At 43.6% G+C, this 20,096-nt stretch overlaps 3 protein-coding genes and 1 long non-coding RNA gene across 4 annotated transcripts; 1 reads left to right on the top strand and 3 right to left on the bottom strand.

The window, feature by feature from the left end:
- Positions 1-100: 100 nt before the first annotated feature.
- Positions 101-2,022, bottom strand: LOC118376892 (phospholipid scramblase 2-like). The gene has a single exon (XM_052511792.1). It carries the CDS (start codon positions 1,895-1,897, stop codon positions 833-835), a length of 1,065 nt encoding a protein of 354 aa, XP_052367752.1. The 5' UTR covers positions 1,898-2,022; the 3' UTR covers positions 101-832.
- Positions 2,023-3,224: 1,202 nt separating this feature from the next.
- On the bottom strand, positions 3,225-12,536 carry hsf2bp (heat shock transcription factor 2 binding protein). The gene is made up of 8 exons (XM_052511797.1): positions 12,324-12,536; positions 9,930-10,077; positions 9,695-9,798; positions 9,099-9,248; positions 5,704-5,848; positions 5,096-5,213; positions 4,705-4,808; positions 3,225-4,096 (listed from the first exon to the last, which is right to left on the bottom strand). The coding sequence occupies exons 1-8, from the start codon at positions 12,372-12,374 to the stop codon at positions 3,843-3,845; spliced, it is 1,074 nt and encodes a 357-aa protein (XP_052367757.1). The 5' UTR covers positions 12,375-12,536; the 3' UTR covers positions 3,225-3,842.
- LOC127926404 (uncharacterized) lies at positions 11,008-11,787 on the top strand. The gene is made up of 3 exons (XR_008124047.1): positions 11,008-11,260; positions 11,293-11,356; positions 11,553-11,787. It is a non-coding gene; the product is annotated as an uncharacterized LOC127926404 (long non-coding RNA).
- Positions 12,537-14,319: 1,783 nt separating the features above from the next.
- On the bottom strand, positions 14,320-19,227 carry orc4 (origin recognition complex, subunit 4). The gene is made up of 14 exons (XM_035763697.2): positions 19,084-19,227; positions 18,790-18,858; positions 18,404-18,480; positions 17,771-17,861; positions 17,591-17,666; positions 17,402-17,487; positions 17,274-17,322; positions 17,024-17,175; positions 16,521-16,694; positions 16,300-16,386; positions 16,100-16,208; positions 15,887-15,982; positions 15,731-15,798; positions 14,320-14,692 (listed from the first exon to the last, which is right to left on the bottom strand). Exons 2-14 carry the CDS (start codon positions 18,844-18,846, stop codon positions 14,510-14,512), a joined length of 1,305 nt encoding a protein of 434 aa, XP_035619590.1. The 5' UTR covers positions 18,847-18,858; positions 19,084-19,227; the 3' UTR covers positions 14,320-14,509.
- Positions 19,228-20,096: the final 869 nt, after the last annotated feature.

Below are 20,096 nucleotides of genomic sequence, written 5' to 3'. Positions count from 1 at the left end.
TCCTCCCTATAAGCAGTTTAACGAACAGGCATACCGTTAAGTGGGTCATGATGACCAATGTGGTGATGACTCATGAGCCAAGGCTAACATTGTTCAACTCAATTTGCGACACTCAGCAGCATGATATTTTGTTGGATTCTAGCCACCATTTAGTTGCTATGTCAAAGTTGCATTGAGCTTGTATGATGCAACATACGTTGTATTGTCCATTTGCATTGGAATTGTACTGTATATATGACAGAAAGGAAATACACAAATTCAATACACTATAATATAATGGAATACAATACAAAGTAAACACACTGTGACATGTATAGCCTACTGTCTGGCCATGTAATGTAAATTGTGTCCTATGTCCCACTATTCAATGGGATGGTGGCTGTTAGGATGAAGCTTGCCCTGCTTCTGTTGTTACAGAACCCATGGGACCTTGTAACCTTGTAGTTGTTTTGTTGGTACTGAAGCCAGGGACCTTGTAACCTTGTAGTTGTTTTGTTGGTACTGAACCCCTGGTCCTTGTAGTTTGTAGTCGTTTTGTTGTTCCTGAACCCCGAACCATTTAGCCTTCAAGTTGTTTTGTTGTTACTGAACCCCGGGAGCTTGTAGCCTTGTAGTTGTTTTGTTGATGCTGAGAAGTAGGAAGTTGTTTAAGATGGAGAGTAACACTGGGGAGAGGACCGTTAGATATACACAATGAGAGGGATTTGGAGTTGTTGATTTTGACATGCAACTTTATTGTAGGTCTAATGTAATTTTGATGCGTGATGATTCTGAAAGTTCTTCACAATACACTAAGGAACCGTGGGTTCCGTAGTCGGCACAGAGTAAAAGTTCAATGTTTCTTGTCTCCTTTCCTTTCCTCAAAATACAGGAAATCGATCAGGAAGCAGGCTCCCAGCAGCACAGCCTTCATCTTCACATCCAGGTCCATTGGGAACACGATTCCAAAATGATCTGAGTCCGTGTAGACTTCGCGCAGGAAGCCGGACCACTGCTTACTGATGTGCCCTATCAACATTGAGTCATCCAGAGTCTTCACCTCAAATGTGACGTCTCTGCAACAACTACAGAAAAACAGCGGCCCTTTGATCCTCAGCTGAGGCTGCCTCCTCTCGTTCAGCACAGTGAGTTTGGGCAGGAACGGGTGACACTCCTGCACCACATACCCGATGGGAATACCGGGGGGACTCTGCACCTCCAGGTCTTGCAGGCAGCAGGGGAAGCAGCAGTAGCTGCACGCAAGAGGGCGCGTCAGGGTCAACACCTCCTGCCCCAGGTTGTCCTGGATGTGAAAGGTGAAAGGTCGGCTGGGGCCAAAGCACTGTAGGGTGCAGCAGTTGTTCTCCTCTTCCGCCAGAAACACTTGTTGCCCGATGCTGTTCTTCACATTGTAGGAATTTCTAACCTCCCAACCCAGCAGTTCGGCCAGATGAAAAGTCTGATGGACGAGAAGCTGGTCGACATGAATCAGGTATTCCAGTCCTGGGGGGCAGCCGGTGGGTCGGAGATCAGGCGGAGGGGCAGGCATCATCGCAGGGACCGGAGGGGGCACGTAGCCTGGGGGTACTGGCGGGATTCCGGGGTTCGTGGGCGCGGGGTAGACAGCATTAGGGTGTCCGAAAGGGGCAGGCATCATCGGAGGAGCGGAAGGGGTCACGTATCCAGGGGGTGGGAATCCAGGGTTTGTGGGAGATGGGTAGACAGCATTGAGTGGTCCGAGAGAGGCAGACATCATCATATGAACCGGTGGGGCTGAAGGTGTCAGGTAGCTTGGGGGTGGTGGCACCACGGTGGGCACTGGGTACACAGCATTGTGACCAGGCGGCACCTCTTTGGAGTAAGCTGGGGCCGGGGGTAACCGTCCTGAGTCGGTGTCGCCATGTCCTTTGGAGGCCATTGAAACGATGCACTTCCACGTTCTACAAGATCAAACAAGACATCAAAAAAGGTTCTTCCTTATTTTATAACTACAAAATCAAGTTACACCTTTATAGCTTCACATGCTCTGACACATACATTTTCTACACGTTAGCAAGGTATTGGAAACACATCTCGTCTGAGTGTGAGCAAGTTCCTGTTGGTTCTTGAGAAGATTTGCAAATGACTATTATTAGCAGAGATCCTTAGTGGACACAGCCCAGACCAGTCTTTTAGCCCTCTCATCTTGAGTGTACAGTAACACTTCAGAGATCCTTAGTGGACACAGCCCAGCCCAGCCCAGTCTTTTAGCCCTCTCATCTTCAGTGTACAGTAACACTTCAGTCCTTTGGACACAGCCCAGACCAGTCTTTTAGCCCTCTCATCTTGACTGTACAGTAACACTTCAGAGATCCTTAGTGGACACAGCCCAGCCCAGTCTTTTAGCCCTCTCATCTTGAGTGTACAGTAACACTTCAGAGATCCTTACCAGTCCAGCCCAGTCTTTTAGCCCTCTCATCTTGAGTGTACAGTAACACTTCAGAGATCCTTAGTGGACACAGCCCAGACCAGTCTTTTAGCCCTCTCATCTTGAGTGTACAGTAACACTTCAGAGATCCTTAGTGGACACAGCCCAGCCCAGTCTTTTAGCCCTCTCATCTTGAGTGTACAGTAACACTTCAGAGATCCTTAGTGGACACAGCCCAGCCCAGCCCAGTCTTTTAGCCCTCTCATCTTCAGTGTACAGTAACACTTCAGAGATCCAACCATGTTGTGAATGGAGGTCGGTCAGAATATGGAAATGTTTTGTAACTTTGAAATGGACTGTAAACTCAACAGACTGAGGCTTGACTGTATATGTTCAGAGACTTACTTGCTTCAATACCCTACAGCCTGATGTACACGTGCCGAGTCAGCTTACTCAGTGTCACCCCCCTCAGACACTGAAAGGATTATCCACTTTAGGTGGCTCCTAAGGACCAGGCCAATCTCTACGTCATAATCTGTTTATCTGGGAGTCGGAGGCTCAGTTGGTAGAGCATAGTGCTTGCAGCACCAGGGTTGTGGGTTCGATTCCCACGGGGGACCAGTATGAAACTATATGCCTGTACTGTAAGTGGCTGTGGAGAAGAGCGTCTGCTAAATGACTGACATGTAAACGTAGCTGGAGTTAGGGAGTCACGTGTGAGGTGGTCCAGGATATGGTGGTGGGAGAACAGGACAGTCAGACAGATTCATACACACAAACCGCCCCTAACCTGGTAAAAATAGGTGACATATCATATATAAATGAATGTTCATTTGGAAAAGTTTTGAACAACATTTTATTGTCTGTAACAATGGTAGAACACAACACACAAAAATAAAACATCCTCCATTGTTACTTGACCTCAAGGTATTTGACCTAATGAAATAAGGCCATGAGTCTGATATGGTATTAGCTGGTATTAGGTCAACAGGCTAACAGGTAGAAACAGATCCAACTCACCTGACAACAGTAGATACATGTTTTAAACAAACAGACGGCTTCTCTTTAACATATGGCAAGCAGAAGTCATCCTTGCTTTGGACCATGTCAACACGTTTTCATTTGACATACACCATTTTTGTAGTTCTAATGTATGTTCTATGTATGGATTATGAATGTGTTATGGAGCCCTTATGTACAGTTATGGGGTTCTACTGGTCCGGAACATCTGCTGTGGTGGGATAGGAACCAACCTGACTAAGTCCCTGGACCCGGGGGAAAAACGAGAAAGGGACACGATGGAACCAACCTCTTCCACAGTGCATCATGGGAGCTCTCCTCAGTAGAGCTCTCTCTAATCAGAGAAACGTTTACTCTACAGTAGGAAAGCATCATCATCATCACGTGAGTGGGATGTGTCGCTAGTGCTGTGTGTTTCACTTTGGGTTGGATGTATTTATACATGTACTTGGTCAGAGGAGGAGGTGCCGTGGGGGTCCAGGAAGGAGGTGCGGAGGGAGCCCAGGTCATCCAGTGTCTCCTGGGCCGTCTGCCTCAGGGCCGGGTGGCGGCTGGAGGTGGCCAGGGTGCGTATGCGCTCCAGTGGAAGAAGGGGGTCGTCCAGCAGCAGCCCGGGCCCCACCAGGGCCTCCTCCAGCAGCACTGACTGGAGCAGCCGCAGGGCGTGGAGGCAAACCTCAGAGTCCCCGTCTCAGGAGGGGAAGAGGGGTCGGGAGAGGAGGACAAGAGAGAGCAAAAAGAGAGAGATAGAATGAAACAGAAAGGGCGAGGGAAGAGAGGATGGGCAGGAGCAGACAGAAACAGCATGAGAGGAAGGGAAAAGAGAGAGAGAGAGAGAGAAAGAGAGAGAGAAGGAGAGAGATAGAAAGAGAAAGAGAGAAAAAGAGAGAGAAGGAGAGAGAAAGCGAAAGAGAAAGAGAGAGAGAGAGAGAGAGAGAGAGAGAGAGAGAAGGAGTCTTAATCCTCCTAAAGAGAAAAAGAGAGAGAAGGAGAGAGAAAGAGAGAGAGAAAGAGAGAGAGAGAGAGAGAGAGAGAGAGAGAGAGAGAGAGATACAGTCTTAATCCTCCTAACTGACCACAACACGAGTCCTTCTTCACTGATCTGAGTTAAACACACTGATGCCAGCTCTCTGACCTCTGATTCAGGCTCTGTCTTTCGGACACACGCTGGACTCTTGGACGATTAGCCCCATTGTGGGCAATAAGAGATCCAAATTAACAAACAAATGCTTTTGAATGCACACGTTTTATAACGCCACATACAAAGCACACAAGCCCACCCCTCACTCCCCTCTTACCTTCCAAAAGGGTCCAGATGAGAGAGAGAAGTCCTGGAAACTCCCTGATATACTTCAGTCCCTTTACACTGATACTGACATTATACAGAGCCATCAGCATCAACCTGTAACACAGAGAAACTACAATAACCACCATCATTCATCCACTTGCAGATAAACTACAATAACCATCATCATTCATCCACCTGCAGATAAACTACAATAACCATCATCATTCCTCCACCTGCAGAGAAACTACAATGCCTAGTTCATTTATTATTGTAGGTATCATTTGATCTGGATTCAGATGGCTGTGTGTATTGATGTTGGGTCGGCCAACATAACTGCTGAGGAGACCGTGTGTGTGTGTATGATTATTAATGTGAGTGATTTAGAAGTCCTCCAGTCTTACACTTTGAGTTTGGGGAAGACCCCAGGCTTCAGGAGCTCCAGCAGCTGCATCAGAGTCTCCAGGAGGACGTGGGCGGAGCTGGACAGGTAGTCCCGCCCACACGTCACCGCCGCCACGTCTGAGTGGACAATCAAACAGCAGAGAGGTCACCGATTGGAGAGCTAAAGATGATAACGCTGAGCAGGGTGTGCCATTTATTATAAACTGGGTGGTTCCAGCCCTGAATGCTGATTGGCTGACAGCCGTGGTATATCAGACCATATTTCACAGGTATGACAAAACGTTTATTTTTACTGTTCTAATTACATTGGTAACCAGTTTATAATAGCAATAAGGCACCTCGGGGGATTGCGGTGTATGGCCAATATACCACGGCTAAGGGCTGTATCCAGGCACTCTTAAGAACAGCCCTTAGCTGTGGTATATTGGCCATATACCACATCCCCTCATGCTTTATTGCTTAATTATATGATGCAAGATATGTTATGTAACACAGCATAGACTGGAATAACTCACAGTGAGATGGTGTATTTATAAACTGTGGTTATCAAAATACATTCAATAGACAGTTTGGATGGCATGCCATGGTGACATAGCCGCACACTCACTGGTGACGACTCCGGCCAGCGCCAGAACAAACTGCTGCTCATGGGAGTTGGAGTCTTGCTGCTCGGCCTTGGCCTCCCCATCCAGAGACTTGACAAAGCTCTCCAGGGTCTGGCCCGCCACGCTCAGGAAGGACTGCAGCTTACCCTACAATTAGAGTAATGAGGCAGGGTCAGAGGTGGCCAGAGGGAAAGGGGAGGAATTAAGGAGGGGAACAAGGAGGGTGATGGAAGAGGATAAAGGCAAAAAAAAACAGGACATGGACTAGAGTTTAAAGAGAACCAGGACATGGACTGGAGTTTAAAGAGAACCAGGACATGGACTAGAGTTTAAAGAGAACCAGGACATGGACTGGAGTTTAAAGAGAACCAGGACATGGACTGGAGTTTAAAGAGAACCAGGACATGGACTAGAGTTTAAAGAGAACCAGGACATGGACTGGAGTTTAAAGAGAACCAGGACATGGACTGTAGTTTAAAGAGAACCAGGACATGGACTGGAGTTTAAAGAGAACCAGGACATGGACTGTAGTTTAAAGAGAACCAGGACATGGACTGGAGTTTAAAGAGAACCAGGACATGGACTGGAGTTTAAAGAGAACCAGGACATGGACTAGAGTTTAAAGAGAACCAGGACATGGACTAGAGTTTAAAGAGAACCAGGATATGGACTAGAGTTTAAAGAGAACCAGGACATGGACTAGAGTTTAAAGAGAACCAGGACATGGACTAGAGTTTAAAGAGAACCAGGACATGGACTAGAGTTTAAAGAGAACCAGGACATGGACTGTAGTTTAAAGAGAACCAGGACATGGACTAGAGTTTAAAGAGAACCAGGACATGGACTGGAGTTTAAAGAGAACCAGGACATGGACTAGAGTTTAAAGAGAACCAGGACATGGACTAGAGTTTAAAGAGAACCAGGACATGGACTAGAGTTTAAAGAGAACCAGGACATGGACTAGAGTTTAAAGAGAACCAGGACATGGACTGGAGTTTAAAGAGAACCAGGACATGGACTAGAGTTTAAAGAGAACCAGGACATGGACTGGGGTTTAAAGAGAACCAGGACATGGACTAGAGTTTAAAGAGAACCAGGACATGGACTGGAGTTTAAAGAGAACCAGGACATGGACTAGAGTTTAAAGAGAACCAGGACATGGACTAGGGTTTAAAGAGAACCAGGACATGGACTGGGGTTTAAAGAGAACCAGGACATGGACTAGAGTTTAAAGAGAACCAGGACATGGACTGGAGTTTAAAGAGAACCAGGATATGGACTAGAGTTTAAAGAGAACCAGGATATGGACTAGAGTTTAAAGAGAACCAGGATATGGACTAGAGTTTAAAGAGAACCAGGACATGGACTAGAGTTTAAAGAGAACCAGGATATGGACTAGAGTTTAAAGAGAACCAGGACATGGACTAGAGTTTAAAGAGAACCAGGATATGGACTGTAGTTTAAAGAGAACCAGGACATGGACTAGAGTTTAAAGAGAACCAGGACATGGACTGTAGTTTAAAGAGAACCAGGACATGGACTAGAGTTTAAAGAGAACCAGGACATGGACTGGACTAGTTTAAAGAGAACCAGGACATGGACTAGAGTTTAAAGAGAACCAGGACATGGACTGTAGTTTAGTTTAAAGAGAACCAGGACATGGACTTGGAGTTTAAAGAGAACCAGGACATGGACTAGAGTTTAAAGAGAACCAGGATATGGACTGGACTAGTTTAAAGAGAACCAGGACATGGACTGGACTAGTTTAAAGAGAACCAGGACATGGACTAGAGTTTAAAGAGAACCAGGATATGGACTGTAGTTTAAAGAGAACCAGGACATGGACTGTAGTTTAAAGAGAACCAGGACATGGACTGTAGTTTAAAGAGAACCAGGACATGGACTGTAGTTTAAAGAGAACCAGGATATGGACTGGAGTGGAAAGCATCAGAGGCAGAGGAATAGGTTCAGATGAGTGCTGACCCCTGAATCTTTATTTAACCAGGTAGGCCTAGTTTAGAGCAAGTTCTCATTTACAACTGTGACCTGGACATGGACTAGATAAAGAGAACCAGGACATGGACTGTGTTTAAACAAACAGGACAACACAGAGTTACACATAAACAAACATGGACTGAGTTTAAAGAACAGGAAATGAAAGAAAAATAGAAAAAACTATGGACTAAGTTTAAAGACCCATGGACTAGGCCAGGACGGTACTTCTGTTTAAAGAGAACGCACATGGATACAGTGAAAATCCAGGACATGGAGTCTATTAAAGAACCAGGACATGGACTGATGAAACCAGGACATGGACTGACATCATGTTAAAGAGCTGGATCTAGTCCTGGACTAGAGTTTAAAGAGAACCAGGACATGGTTGTGATAAAGCTATGGACTGTTTAAAGAGAACATGATGTTATAGCTATCCAGTCCTCTCAGATCTCCACAGGTATGAGTTTAAAGCTACCAGGACATCATCATGTTAAAGAGAACCAGGACATGGACTAGAGTTTAAAGAGAACCAGGACAGCTATCCAGTCCTGGACTAGAGTCAGATCTCCAGAACCAGGTGTGATAAAACCAGGACTGGACTGTCATGATGGTAGTAGCTATGGACTGTAGTCCTGGACTCAGATCTCCACAGGTAAAGAGAACCAGGACATAAAGGACTGTAGTTTAAAGACCAGGACATGGACATCATGTTATAGCTATCCAGTCCTCTGGACAGATCTCCAAAGAGGTATGATAAAGCTACTGTCATCATGTTATAGCTATCCAGTCCTCTCAGATCTCCACAGGTGTGATAAAGCTACTGTCATGATGTTATAGCTATCCAGTCCTCTCAGATCTCCACAGGTGTGATAAAGCTACTGTCATGATGGTATAGCTATCCAGTCCTCTCAGATCTCCACAGGTATGATAAAGCTACTGTCATGATGTTATAGCTATCCAGTCCTCTCAGATCTCCACAGGTGTGATAAAGCTACTGTCATCATGTTATAGCTATCCAGTCCTCTCAGATCTCCACAGGTGTGATAAAGCTACTGTCATGATGTTATAGCTATCCAGTCCTCTCAGATCTCCACAGGTATGATAAAGCTACTGTCATCATGTTATAGCTATCCAGTCCTCTCAGATCTCCACAGGTATGATAAAGCTACTGTCATCATGTTATAGCTATCCAGTCCTCTCAGATCTCCACAGGTGTGATAAAGCTACTGTCATGATGTTATAGCTATCCAGTCCTCTCAGATCTCCACAGGTATGATAAAGCTACTGTCATGATGTTATAGCTATCCAGTCCTCTCAGATCTCCACAGGTGTGTAAGCGGCTAGGGGTTGGTGTGGAATTGGGTGAAAGGTTTTGTAAGGTCTGTGGATGAATGCCTCTCACATCGGCCAGGATGTCTTTGACTGCCTCCTCCTTACTGGAGGTGCTCCACAGCAGGGTGCAGGAGGCAGCCCCCAGCCCAGTGCAGAACTCAGCCTGCTGCTGCAGCTGCTCCCGACTCTCCCATAGCTGCTCCCTCAGAACCAGCTTCTCCTGCAGGGGGCATGCAGCAGACAGGTTAACATGATGACACACACACTTCCACTCATACACACACACACACACGTACACACGTACACGCATACACACACACACACACACACACACACACACACACACACTGGGTCTACAAGTGACATACTCTGACACACACAATGTTACCTAGGGAACAGGTTACCCTATATCCCTCCATCCCTCTCTTTAATATCCCTCCTCTCTCTCTCTTTAATATCCCTCCCCTCCATCCCTCCATCCCTCTCTCTTTAATATCCCTCCATCCCTCCTCTCTCTCTCTAATATCCCTCCATCTCTCATCCCTCTCTCTTTAATATCCCTCCATCTCTCACCTCTCTCTTAATATCCCTCCATCCCTCCTCTCTCTCTCTCTCTAATATCCCTCCATCTCTCACCTCTCTCTTTAATATCCCTCTATCTCTCACCTCTCTCTCTTTCTGACACTCGCTCTGCGCTGCGTCCAGGCGAGAGCGGAGGTGCAGACACTCCTGTCTCAGTTGCTCCTGCTCCTGACCAAGACGCTCCTTCACTACACACACACACACACACAATTTTCCCTTTCACTGTTTAGGCTATTTCCCAATACAAACATTCATGTTATTCATTATCAGCCCACTTGTATGATAACATCCGCGTAGAGCCATTTCAAGGGCAGCTTACTTGTCTCTGCAGCACGGGCTTTCTGCAGCATCTCAATCAGGTCTCCATTCACTACTTTGGGTAAGAACTCTCGGAGCTGCATGACCTCTGTAGTCAATCTCTCCAAGTCTCTTTTTCTGATTTGGACCAGGCCATCTCGGCTGTCAACCTAGAACAGAAAATCAACAGCCAGTCATGTGCATACATGTTTTCTTACAGCTTTACTTGATTTTTGCAAGGTGTGGCTTATTTTTTGCCAATGTGCCAGGCAAATACACTACTGTTCAAAAGTTTGGGGTACTTAGAAATGTCCTTGTTTTTGAAAGAAAAGCACATTTTTTGTCCATTAAAATAACATCAAATTGATCAGAAATACAGTGCAGACATTGTTAATTAAGGCCAGCATCCCTGAGCCGCCCCTTAACTGTTGACGTTGAGACGTTGGTGTTTTGTACTATTTAATTATGCTGCCAGTTGAGGACTTGTGAGGCATCTGTTTCTCAAACTAAACTTTATTTTCTGGTTAGCGCCAGTTTGTGCTGTTCTGTGAAGGGATTAGTACACAGCGTTGTACGAGATCTTCAGTTTCTTGGCAATTTCTGGCATGGAATAGCCCTCATTTCTCAGAACATGAATAGGCTGACGAGTTTCAGAAGAAAGGTCTTTGTTTCTAGCTATTTTGAGCCTGTAATCGAACCCACAAATTATTTGATTTGAGCTGTGCTACCATAATTGCAAAAGGGTTTTCTAATGTCCAGTTGGCCTTTTAAAATGCTAAACTTGGATTAGCTAACACAACGTGCCATTGGAACCCAGGAGTGATGGTTGCTGATAATGGGCCTCTGTACGCCTAGGTAGATATTCCATTTAAAAAATCAGCCGTTTCCTGCTACAATAGTAATTTATAACATTAACAATGTATTTCTGATACATTTTATATTATTTTAATGGACAAAAAATGTGCTTTTCTTTCAAAAACAAGGACATTTCTAAGTGACCTGAAACCTTTGAACGGTAGTGTATGTGTATGCAGTAGTCTCCGAGGGAGACTATCTGTAGTCTCCCTTGGCAAAAAGGGTGCCTTCACAATGTGAACAATGCTCCTCGTGCTGTTGCCTGAGGTCTGGGATTTCCTGAGACTATCATATCTGTAAAATTAGGTGGTATGCTGTAGTCATATCTGTAATATTAGGTGGTATGCTGTAGTCATATCTGTAATATTAGGTGATATGCAGTAGTCATAGGTGTAATATTAGGTGGTATGCAGTAGTCATAGGTGTAAAATTAGGTGGTATGCTGTAGTCATATCTGTAATATTAGGTGGTATGCTGTAGTCATATCTGTAATATTAGGTGATATGCAGTAGTCATAGGTGTAATATTAGGTGGTATGCAGTAGTCATAGGTGTAATATTAGGTGGTATGCAGTAGTCATAGGTGTAATATTAGGTGGTATGCAGTAGTCATATCTGTAATATTAGGTGGTATGCAGTAGTCATAGGTGTAATATTTGGTGTCATAGTGTATGGTGGTATGCTAGTATAGGTGTCATATCTGGTAAGTATATAATATTAGTGGTATGCTGTCAGTCATAGTCATAGGTGTAATATTAGGTGGTATGCAGTAGTCATATCTGTAATATTAGGTGGTATGCAGTAGTCATAGGTGTAATATTAGGTGGTATGCAGTAGTCATAGGTGTAATATTAGGTGGTATGCAGTAGTCATAGGTGTAATATTAGGTGGTATGCAGTAGTCATAGGTGTAATATTAGGTGGTATGCAGTAGTCATATCTGTAATATTAGGTGGTATGCAGTAGTCATAGGTATAATATTAGGTGGTATGCTGTAGTCATATCTGTAATATTAGGTGGTATGCAGTAGTCATAGGTATAATATTAGGTGGTATGCTGTAGTCATATCTGTAATATTAGGTTGTCATTTAAGAGTCCCTGCATGCATACAGATCACTAGAAGCAGACCATCTTTGCCAGCTCTGAAATAGTTATTGCAGGTCTGGCATCTAGTGGACAAATCTGAAAATGACAATGTAAATGTCAGGACAAGGACGGACATTACTTTCAGGTAAATTATCTCTTCACACGACAAATAACGGACACGCTCCTGACCAGACCGAAATAGTAACCTAATCCAACAGTACTCGACCTACAAGTCTCGTTGACAGTGACTCTTCAACTTTGTTTGCTGAGATGGTTGTTACAAAGAGAGAACTTACTTGTGAATAAGTAGTAACTTCATCTTCATGTAAGTACATGTGTATTCGTGTCTGGTTAGCTCTTGTTAGCTAATTACAGTAGCCAGCGGTAGCTAGCAAACGTGCAGCTTCATGGAAGCTAATTTGCGAGCTCAATATTTTTGTTTTACTACAGTGATAGTCAAAAATATGATATAAATACCTTTCCTTTCTTGCACAAAGTCCACATCTTTGTGTCTATGAATTGAGTCATTTTTAATTCCTCAGAGGTTTGATGAGTTTAGTGCACTTGCCACTAGTGATGGGCATTCCGAGTCTTTTCGGTGAGCAGAGTCGGCTCATTTGGCTCCGTTCAGGTAAAAGAGTCGGCTCATTTGGCTCCGTTCAGGTAAAAGAGTCGGCTCATTTGGCTCCGTTCAGGTAAAAGAGTCGGCTCATTTGGCTCCGTTCAGGTAAAAGAGTCGGCTCATTTGGCTCCGTTCAGGTAAAAGAGTCTGCTCATTTAGCTCCCGGCTCATTTGGCCCCATTCAGGTAAAAGAGTCGGCTCATTTGGCTCCGTTCAGGTAAAAGAGTCGGCTCATTTAGCTCCCGGGTTCAGGTAAAAGAGTCGGCTCATTTAGCTCGGCTCATTTAGCTCGGTTCAGGTAAAAGAGTCGGCTCATTTAGCTCGGTTCAGGTAAAAGAGTCGGCTCATTTAGCTCGGTTCAGGTAAAAGAGTCGGCTCATTTAACTCCGTTCAGGTAAAAGAGTCGGCTCATTTAGCTCGGTTCAGGTAAGAGCCGGCTCATTTTGCTCCCAAATGGCTCCTCGTTCAAAATGTTTAAATATATCTAGAACCAAGGAAAACGTGCAAATGTCCTATGTAAATCACAAAAGTAGGCTACCATTATGTCAGATCGTGAAATGCGTGTTTAAATGCATTTTTACCTGGATAGATTATTCAGTTATTTTTAAACGCACTGCACATTTTAGGATGGACCAGAATGACGCGCTCTCCCCACTATTGATTGTTTCTGCAGTGAGAATTCACCCTCTTTAGATAATTATTTAGTAACTTATTTACAGGTAAGTTGTTTTGAAAAAAAAAAACTGTTTGTAGCTGTATATAAATCACCAAAAAGAGCCGTTTGTTTTGCTCAAAGGTTTATTGGTGGAATGTGTAATTCCTCCAGCATAATTTCCGCTAATCATATACGTAATCTCTATGCAACGGCACTGTTTCACTAGGACACCAGTATCTTTTGTAAAGATACACCCACCCCCAAACATCTTCCTGCACTATGACCCCTGGGCCCTCAGTGGCCCTGACCTACATCATGTCACATTTCACCTTTCTAGCTTCCAGTGGGCTAGCTACAGTTCACAGTTTCAAGAGTTCCTCCGTCATGTACTAAATATCTACAGTACTCACTGTATATTTGACCTCTCTCTCACAGTTCAAATGTCTCACTCTGGTCGTGCTGTTGTTAAAGTGTACGAACGCAGTACGGCGGCTGGACCTCCTAAACAAGAACTTGTCGTATGTCTGAGACCAGCCCCTCACGCCTCATGGAGGGGGCAGTACCTCCGCTGACCGGGTGTCCACTGTTTCCACAGAGGGGAGCCATGTTCTTGAGGATTGTGGTTGACAGTGGTAGCTGTAGATGGAGGAACTACCACGTCATGTTCATTAGAACAGGTACTGACTGTTGAATGACAGCCCTTCATCAGCCCAATACACACACCTTGTCTTTTGAGCTTGTCCCTCAGTGGTAGTGATGTCTGGGTGGATTCTACAGTTAGCTGAAGTGTCCTGCTCCCTGACAGAGGGAAAGGTGCAGAAGGCTGTGCAGTACGCTGCTGGGGACACCAGCATCAATGCAGGTCTTCCAGACCCCAGAACTTGTAAAAGTGCTGCGTCTCTAGCATGGTAAACACATTTAATGCAAAACCTTATTAAAACTGACTACTACTGTTCAGGAGTATTACATTTTCTTATTTTCTGAGTGACATTGACAATTATGCGTTTATCTTTGCATTAATTTCAGATGCCTGGTTAAATATTGTACAGAGAAAGTGTATGCTATTCCCCCTGACATAAAGCATGATTGATCAATGTGAATGGATTTGTCCCCTGTAATGTCAGTTCCAAAACAGACCACTAGATGGTGGCATTTAGCATTGAATACTTCTTAGGTTTCAAGAACTGGTACACTGATGACCCAAAATATTGCATGACTTTATTCAATAAGTACAGCCAAATATTTACATTTACACACAAGGAATGAACACATGGCAGAAACATTTGTTAGGTAATTCATTGTCTATCCCTGAGGACAGGGTCCAGGCCACAGGCCCATATCTTTCATAACTGCCCCACTGGATGCAATATAGAAGAATATGTACCTTTAACCAAAAGCAGACATGGCCCACTGTTTAACATCTGTGGGGCATTGTGGGTATTTCTGCAGGGCCTCCATGATCTGGCTGTGGTCCAACAAAAGTTTCATCAGCTGGTACTCCTTCTGGATCTTTGCTGTGGAGCTGTCCATAGACTTAATCAGCTCCAACTGCTGCAGGTGTTCAAACGCCTGGAACGGAGTGTTGTTGGGTTGAGTAAATCTTGAGTATCAAATAATACAATGGCATACATGTGGCTAAGACTGTAATGTATACAATAAACTTTATAGTCAGGGGTATTACAGAGAAGGGACAACCAACTGCATTACATACTGAACAAAAATAAACGCAACATCAACAATTTTACAAAGTTACAGTTCAAGGAAATCAGGCAATTTAAATAAATAAATTAGGCCGTAATCTATGGATTTCACATGACTGGGCAGGGGTGTATCAATGGGTGGGCATAGACCCAGCTAATCCAAATGAGTTTTTCCCCACAAAAGGGCTTTATTAGAGACAAAAATAATCCTGTTTCATCAGCTATCCGGGTAGCTGGTCTCATACGATCCTGCAGGTTAAGAAGCCGGATGTGGAGGTCCTGGGCTGGTGTGGTTTCACACGTGGTCTGCGGATGTGAGGCCGTACTGCAAAATCCTCAAAAATGCCGTTGGAGGTGGCTTATGGTAGAGAAATTAACATCCAATTCTCTGGCAACATTCCTGGTGGACATTCCTGCAGGCAGCATGCCAATTGTATACGCCCTCAAAACTTGAGACATCTGTGGCATTGTGTTGTGTGACAAAACTGCACATTTTATAGTGGCCTTTTATTGTCCCCAGCAGAAGGTGCACCTGTGTAATGATCAAGCTGTTTAATCAGCTTCTTGATATGCCACACCTGTCATCTTCTGGCAAAGGAGAAATGCTCACTAACAGGGATGTAAACACATTTGTGCACAAAATAACAGAAATAAGCTTTATGTGCATATGGAACATTTCTGGGATCTTATATTTCAGCTCATGAAACATGACCCGAGAACACTTCACATGTTGCGTTTATATTTTTGTTCAGTATACATCCAAATTCAGCACATATCCACCCTTCTTCATTGTGAAATAAACTTACCTTGAGAACGATCTACAAAAACATTATAGGATTTTTATGAAATATACTATTGGAAGGGTCTGATGTCATTCTACTGAGACCATGATGTCATGCAGACCCACCTTTATGACGACTGGCTTGTCAAAGTTATGTATAGAATGGGATTTCCTCTGCAGGAATTTCTTGAACTCTGACAAAAACAATTAAAAAATTATTAACACAAATGTATGTCATTCCCAACTATTACACACCAGCTCTTGCTAACTGTTGATCCTTACCATTGTGAACCATCTGGAAGTTAAACGGCTCTCCTTCATAGATGTCATTCAAGTGTTTCATGGCAATTATCAGGCACAGTTCAAGAATGGACAGGCCTGGAAAGATCAACGAAGCAAAATGCAGGCCAGATTATCAATGTTTCATCAAATGGTCATGTGTCCATCAAAGAAATCCTATAATAATGACCTCTACCCCTAATGGCTTTAAATTACCATGAAGTATGTTTGCTTTAGAGTCCACCATACAGACTCTACTGGCCTCCAGAAGATCAGTGGGCTTGATGGCAGGTTTAGATGCGCTCACTCGGCTCAGAGCCAGCATCTGCAGAGAGGGGTCCACACACACACACAGCAATATTTAGAGGGTTTTTTCTCCCACTCTTTGCTTTGATACGACAGATACACACTCTTACCAGTAACAAGTGCAGGGAACGGAAGTCTTTGCTGGAGTTATAATGTCTTTGTAAGACGTCCACCACTGGTTGGTCTTCACATAGCATCTGAAAGAAAGTCAGAGCTCATTGTTGGTAAGAAGAAAAATGCCTTTCAGATAAAGCCAACGACAGCACATCACAAATCTAGTATTGTTAAAAATATATATAATAATAAGTTTTCAGTTCTGGACTGGCCTCACCTTGATGCCGTCATTCCACTCGTCATAGAACTTGGTGTCGGGGAAGTCTTGTGGCAGGCTGAGCTGTGAGCGGACGTTGTCCAGGTACTGTATGAAGCTCAGGGAGCTGAGCAGGTGGATCTGTCTGTGGCTGAACCTGGACTTGACCCTCTTCTCTAGCAGCTCCAGGACATCCTGCAGCAAGCAGAAATGAGACCAGTTGTGATCACCAGAGAAGAAGGTAGAGTAAAGTCACAGGAGACTGCGGAGGAGAGGATGGCTCATAATGCCTGGAATGGAGGAAACAGAATGGTATCAAACACCTGCAAACCATGTGTTCGATACTATTCAATGTATTCTGTTCCAGCCATTACTTAGAGCCCGTCCTCCCCAATTAAGGTACCACCTGTGAGTAGAGTAGAATACAATTAGATTGAAACCTATCCGTTTGAAGCTAAAACTAGTTAATCACTGGAGAGGTCTAAAAGCTAGATAGTACACAACTGAGGTAGAAGAGACCCTACCAGTCTGCAGGTGAGGCCGATCACAGCGACAGGAGCCTGGGCAGACTGGGAGACATCCAGGAGGTTGTAGAGCAGAGTCTGGTTCTTATGGTGGGCAAACAGGTCAAACTCATCCAGAATGAAGAGGACAGGACGACTGCTGCTACGATCACCTGGGACAAAGAGAGAACAGTACACTGTAGAGACATACTGTCAGCATAAAGGAGGATTCTTCAAAATTATAGTGAGGGCAATGTGCAGAAATGATTACCTTTCTTTAACGCCTCAAGAAGGAAGGCCAGGTTTTCTGCAAAACTACCCTGAATAACAATAAAATTAAGAGCAAGCAAAGAATTGCAAAGGGACAAAACATACAGCATAACTTCTGTAAACACTTACAAACACTTTGTCTCCAACAACATTCTCCAGATTGAGCTGGCGTGTGATTTCTTTGAGCGCTATTCTATCATCAGTCTGTAAAAGACCTAGAGAGACAGTAAAGAAGAGTTGAGGAGAGAATTAACAGAGTGCAGAAACAGACAGAGAATCAACAGACACAGAAACAATCACAGACATCCTACTACCAACCATTCAGGTGGACAGGTAACACATTCTTATTGACATCCTTCACCTCCAGCAACTCTCTCAAGACACAGTTAAGGAGCTGGAGAAAACAGAAGAAAGTCAACATGCATGACGACAACAATAGGAGTTGGCTATACAGCACAAACAGATCTGGGACAAGGCTATCCTCGTAGCATTCCATACCATTGTTTTCCCAGATCCCCTGGGTCCAACGATGAGTACAGAATTACTCTCTCCATGGACAGCTGTCCTCCTCAGCAGCTCCAGCAGGTGTCTGGAACATCAACACAAGGACAGTTACCCACAATGCCCCACTCTCTGCAGCTCAGTATACAACCTGGCCAATTGCCACGTTCAAAACAACTGGGAACTTGGGGGGAAAAAACTAGCTTTGACTGGGAACAATCTATTTAAACGGTTATCCAACTCGGGAACTCAGGCCTCTTTCTAGAGCTCCGACCTCGTATTTCTCAGAGTTCCCAGTTGTTTTAAACGCGGCCGATGGCCGCCACACAGAAACTGGCATGACAGGTGTAGGTGGGGCTGGAGACAAATAATAAACAACAGCTGGGTCCTTGTGAAATTGAAAATCTAAACAGCTTATTATGCTGAGACTTTCAGCCCCGAAAAAAAATGCACATTGCCATGACACTGTGGAGTACCCCTCATAAAACACACTTGTCATGTGTTTTGGCAAATAGACCCAACTCATACCATTACTCTTACATTAATCAATCTGCTACAGTCATTAGTGAATGTCACGTTTGTCAATTAATAAAACCTTAGTTAGCAGGTCAGCACCACCAAGGAACGTACTTGTGTTGTGATTCCATTCCCACTGGCTTTTCCGGAAGTCTCTGATGACAGAATCTCTCCCTCAATATCATCTGAACCTGAAAAATATATCCATACTAAAAAGAGTCATTATTAAGTATTTGCGAATAATGTTGTCCATGTGTTATCTGGGTAAGGTTTTTATTTTTAACCTTTGTTTAACTAGGCAAGTCAGTTAAGTACAAATTCTTATTTACAATGACGGCCTAGGAACAGTGGGTTAACTAACTGTTCAGGGGAAGAACGACAGATGTTTACCTTGGCAGCTCAGGGATTCAATCTAGCAAGGTCCCCACAACCAACTCATGTATTGATCCTTTACGTTGCCTGCTCAATGTACACATTCAATAAAACAAACGAATACAAACCTGAGAAATACATTCGCCGACTGGCATGTGTGTTTCTTTCACTTTTCGTTTACTCATGGTGGCAACAGTCTAGAATGGACAAAACACAAGAGAGACTTGCGCTGAAGCTAACTACAGTAACGTCAGCTAGCTAGCAAGCAACATGGCATGCAGCGCAAACAAAGCGATATATTTCTCTATTATAGGAACTAACGTTAGCTGCTGACTCGCCTTGTAAAAATACAAGTGTAAGATGAAACATATGACTGAGTGATATTTACAAGTTTGGTGACGTTAATAATAATAACTATTTACTTTTTTTCCCGATGACAGTGGTCTAAGCGCGAAATTGGAGTCTTTGCGAAGACATTTCTCATCTAACAATCCTAACTCCAACCCACTTCCGGGTCACCTAATTATTGGACCTACAATAGGAGGCTATATTACTGCACAAAACAATCTACACACATTTAAATTAATAATTCCAGTATGTAAGATTCCCTGCATCTAATTAACATCAAATGTACTTAATCAAGGAGGGGATGTTCTCTTCCAACAGTGATTATCTTACCACCGCCACCAAGTTAGCACTTGTGATGGGAATGCATAATGAATGGTCCAGACCTTTTGGTAGGCAGAAGTAGTAGTCTGCTCTTGGAAGCTTTACTTATTCTATGTCAGGTCAGACACATATGTGTTGAGCCTTTTATCAGTGGTGGAATAAGTACCCAATTGTCATACTAGAGTAAAAATGAAGATACCTTCATAGAAAATGACTCAAGTAAAAGTGAAAGTCACCCAGTAAAATACTACTTGAGTAAAAGTCTAAAAATATTTGGCTTTAAATATACTTAAGTATCCAAAGTGAAAGTATAAATAATTTCAAATTGCTTCTATTAGGTAATCCAAACGGCACAAATGTATTTTATTGATTATTTACGGATAGTCAAGGGAATACTACAACATTCAGACATAATTTACAAACGAAGCTCTTGTGTTTAGTAAGTCAGCCGGATTGGTGGCAGTATTGATGCCCTGGGATGTTCTCTTGATAAATGTGTGAATTTGACATTTTTCCTGTCGTGTTAAGCATTCAAAATGTAACAAGTACTTTTGGGTGTAAGGGAAATGTAAAAATTACATTATTTTCTTCAGGAATATAGTGGAGTAAAAGTTGCCAAAAATATCAATAGTATAGTACAGATACACCCCAAAAAGTTGTTTTACTTAAGTACACCACTACCTTTTATTGAATCAGCAGAAGTGAAACGTGACAGATTTGTAATTTAATTTGAATTAATATCTGGACAGACACTTTTCTGTTGGGT

The sequence above is a fragment of the Oncorhynchus keta genome, unplaced genomic scaffold (assembly GCF_023373465.1).
Source record: "Oncorhynchus keta strain PuntledgeMale-10-30-2019 unplaced genomic scaffold, Oket_V2 Un_contig_753_pilon_pilon, whole genome shotgun sequence".
NCBI lineage: Eukaryota > Metazoa > Chordata > Actinopteri > Salmoniformes > Salmonidae > Oncorhynchus > Oncorhynchus keta.
This window is presented reverse-complemented; position numbering and strand designations above follow the sequence as displayed.

What these genes read in the sequence shown, in the direction of transcription:
- LOC118376892 (XM_052511792.1), bottom strand. Translation starts at nt 1,897, where the DNA reads ATGGCCTCCAAAGGACATGGCGACACCGACTCAGGACGGTTACCCCCG.
- hsf2bp (XM_052511797.1), bottom strand. Translation starts at nt 12,374, where the DNA reads ATGACTCAATTCATAGACACAAAGATGTGGACTTTGTGCAAGAAAGGA. An exon ending in AGCCCGTGCTGCAGAGACAA is followed by an intron (nt 9,799 to 9,929) that starts GTAAGCTGCCCT and finishes GTGTGTGTGTAG; the next exon opens with TGAAGGAGCGTCTTGGTCAG. An exon ending in GTCTTCCCCAAACTCAAAGT is followed by an intron (nt 4,809 to 5,095) that starts GTAAGACTGGAG and finishes TCTGTGTTACAG; the next exon opens with GTTGATGCTGATGGCTCTGT.
- orc4 (XM_035763697.2), bottom strand. Translation starts at nt 18,846, where the DNA reads ATGAGTAAACGAAAAGTGAAAGAAACACACATGCCAGTCGGCGAATGT. An exon ending in TCGGCCTCACCTGCAGACTG is followed by an intron (nt 16,695 to 17,023) that starts GTAGGGTCTCTT and finishes TGCTTGCTGCAG; the next exon opens with GATGTCCTGGAGCTGCTAGA. An exon ending in AGTGGAATGACGGCATCAAG is followed by an intron (nt 16,387 to 16,520) that starts GTGAGGCCAGTC and finishes ACTTTCTTTCAG; the next exon opens with ATGCTATGTGAAGACCAACC.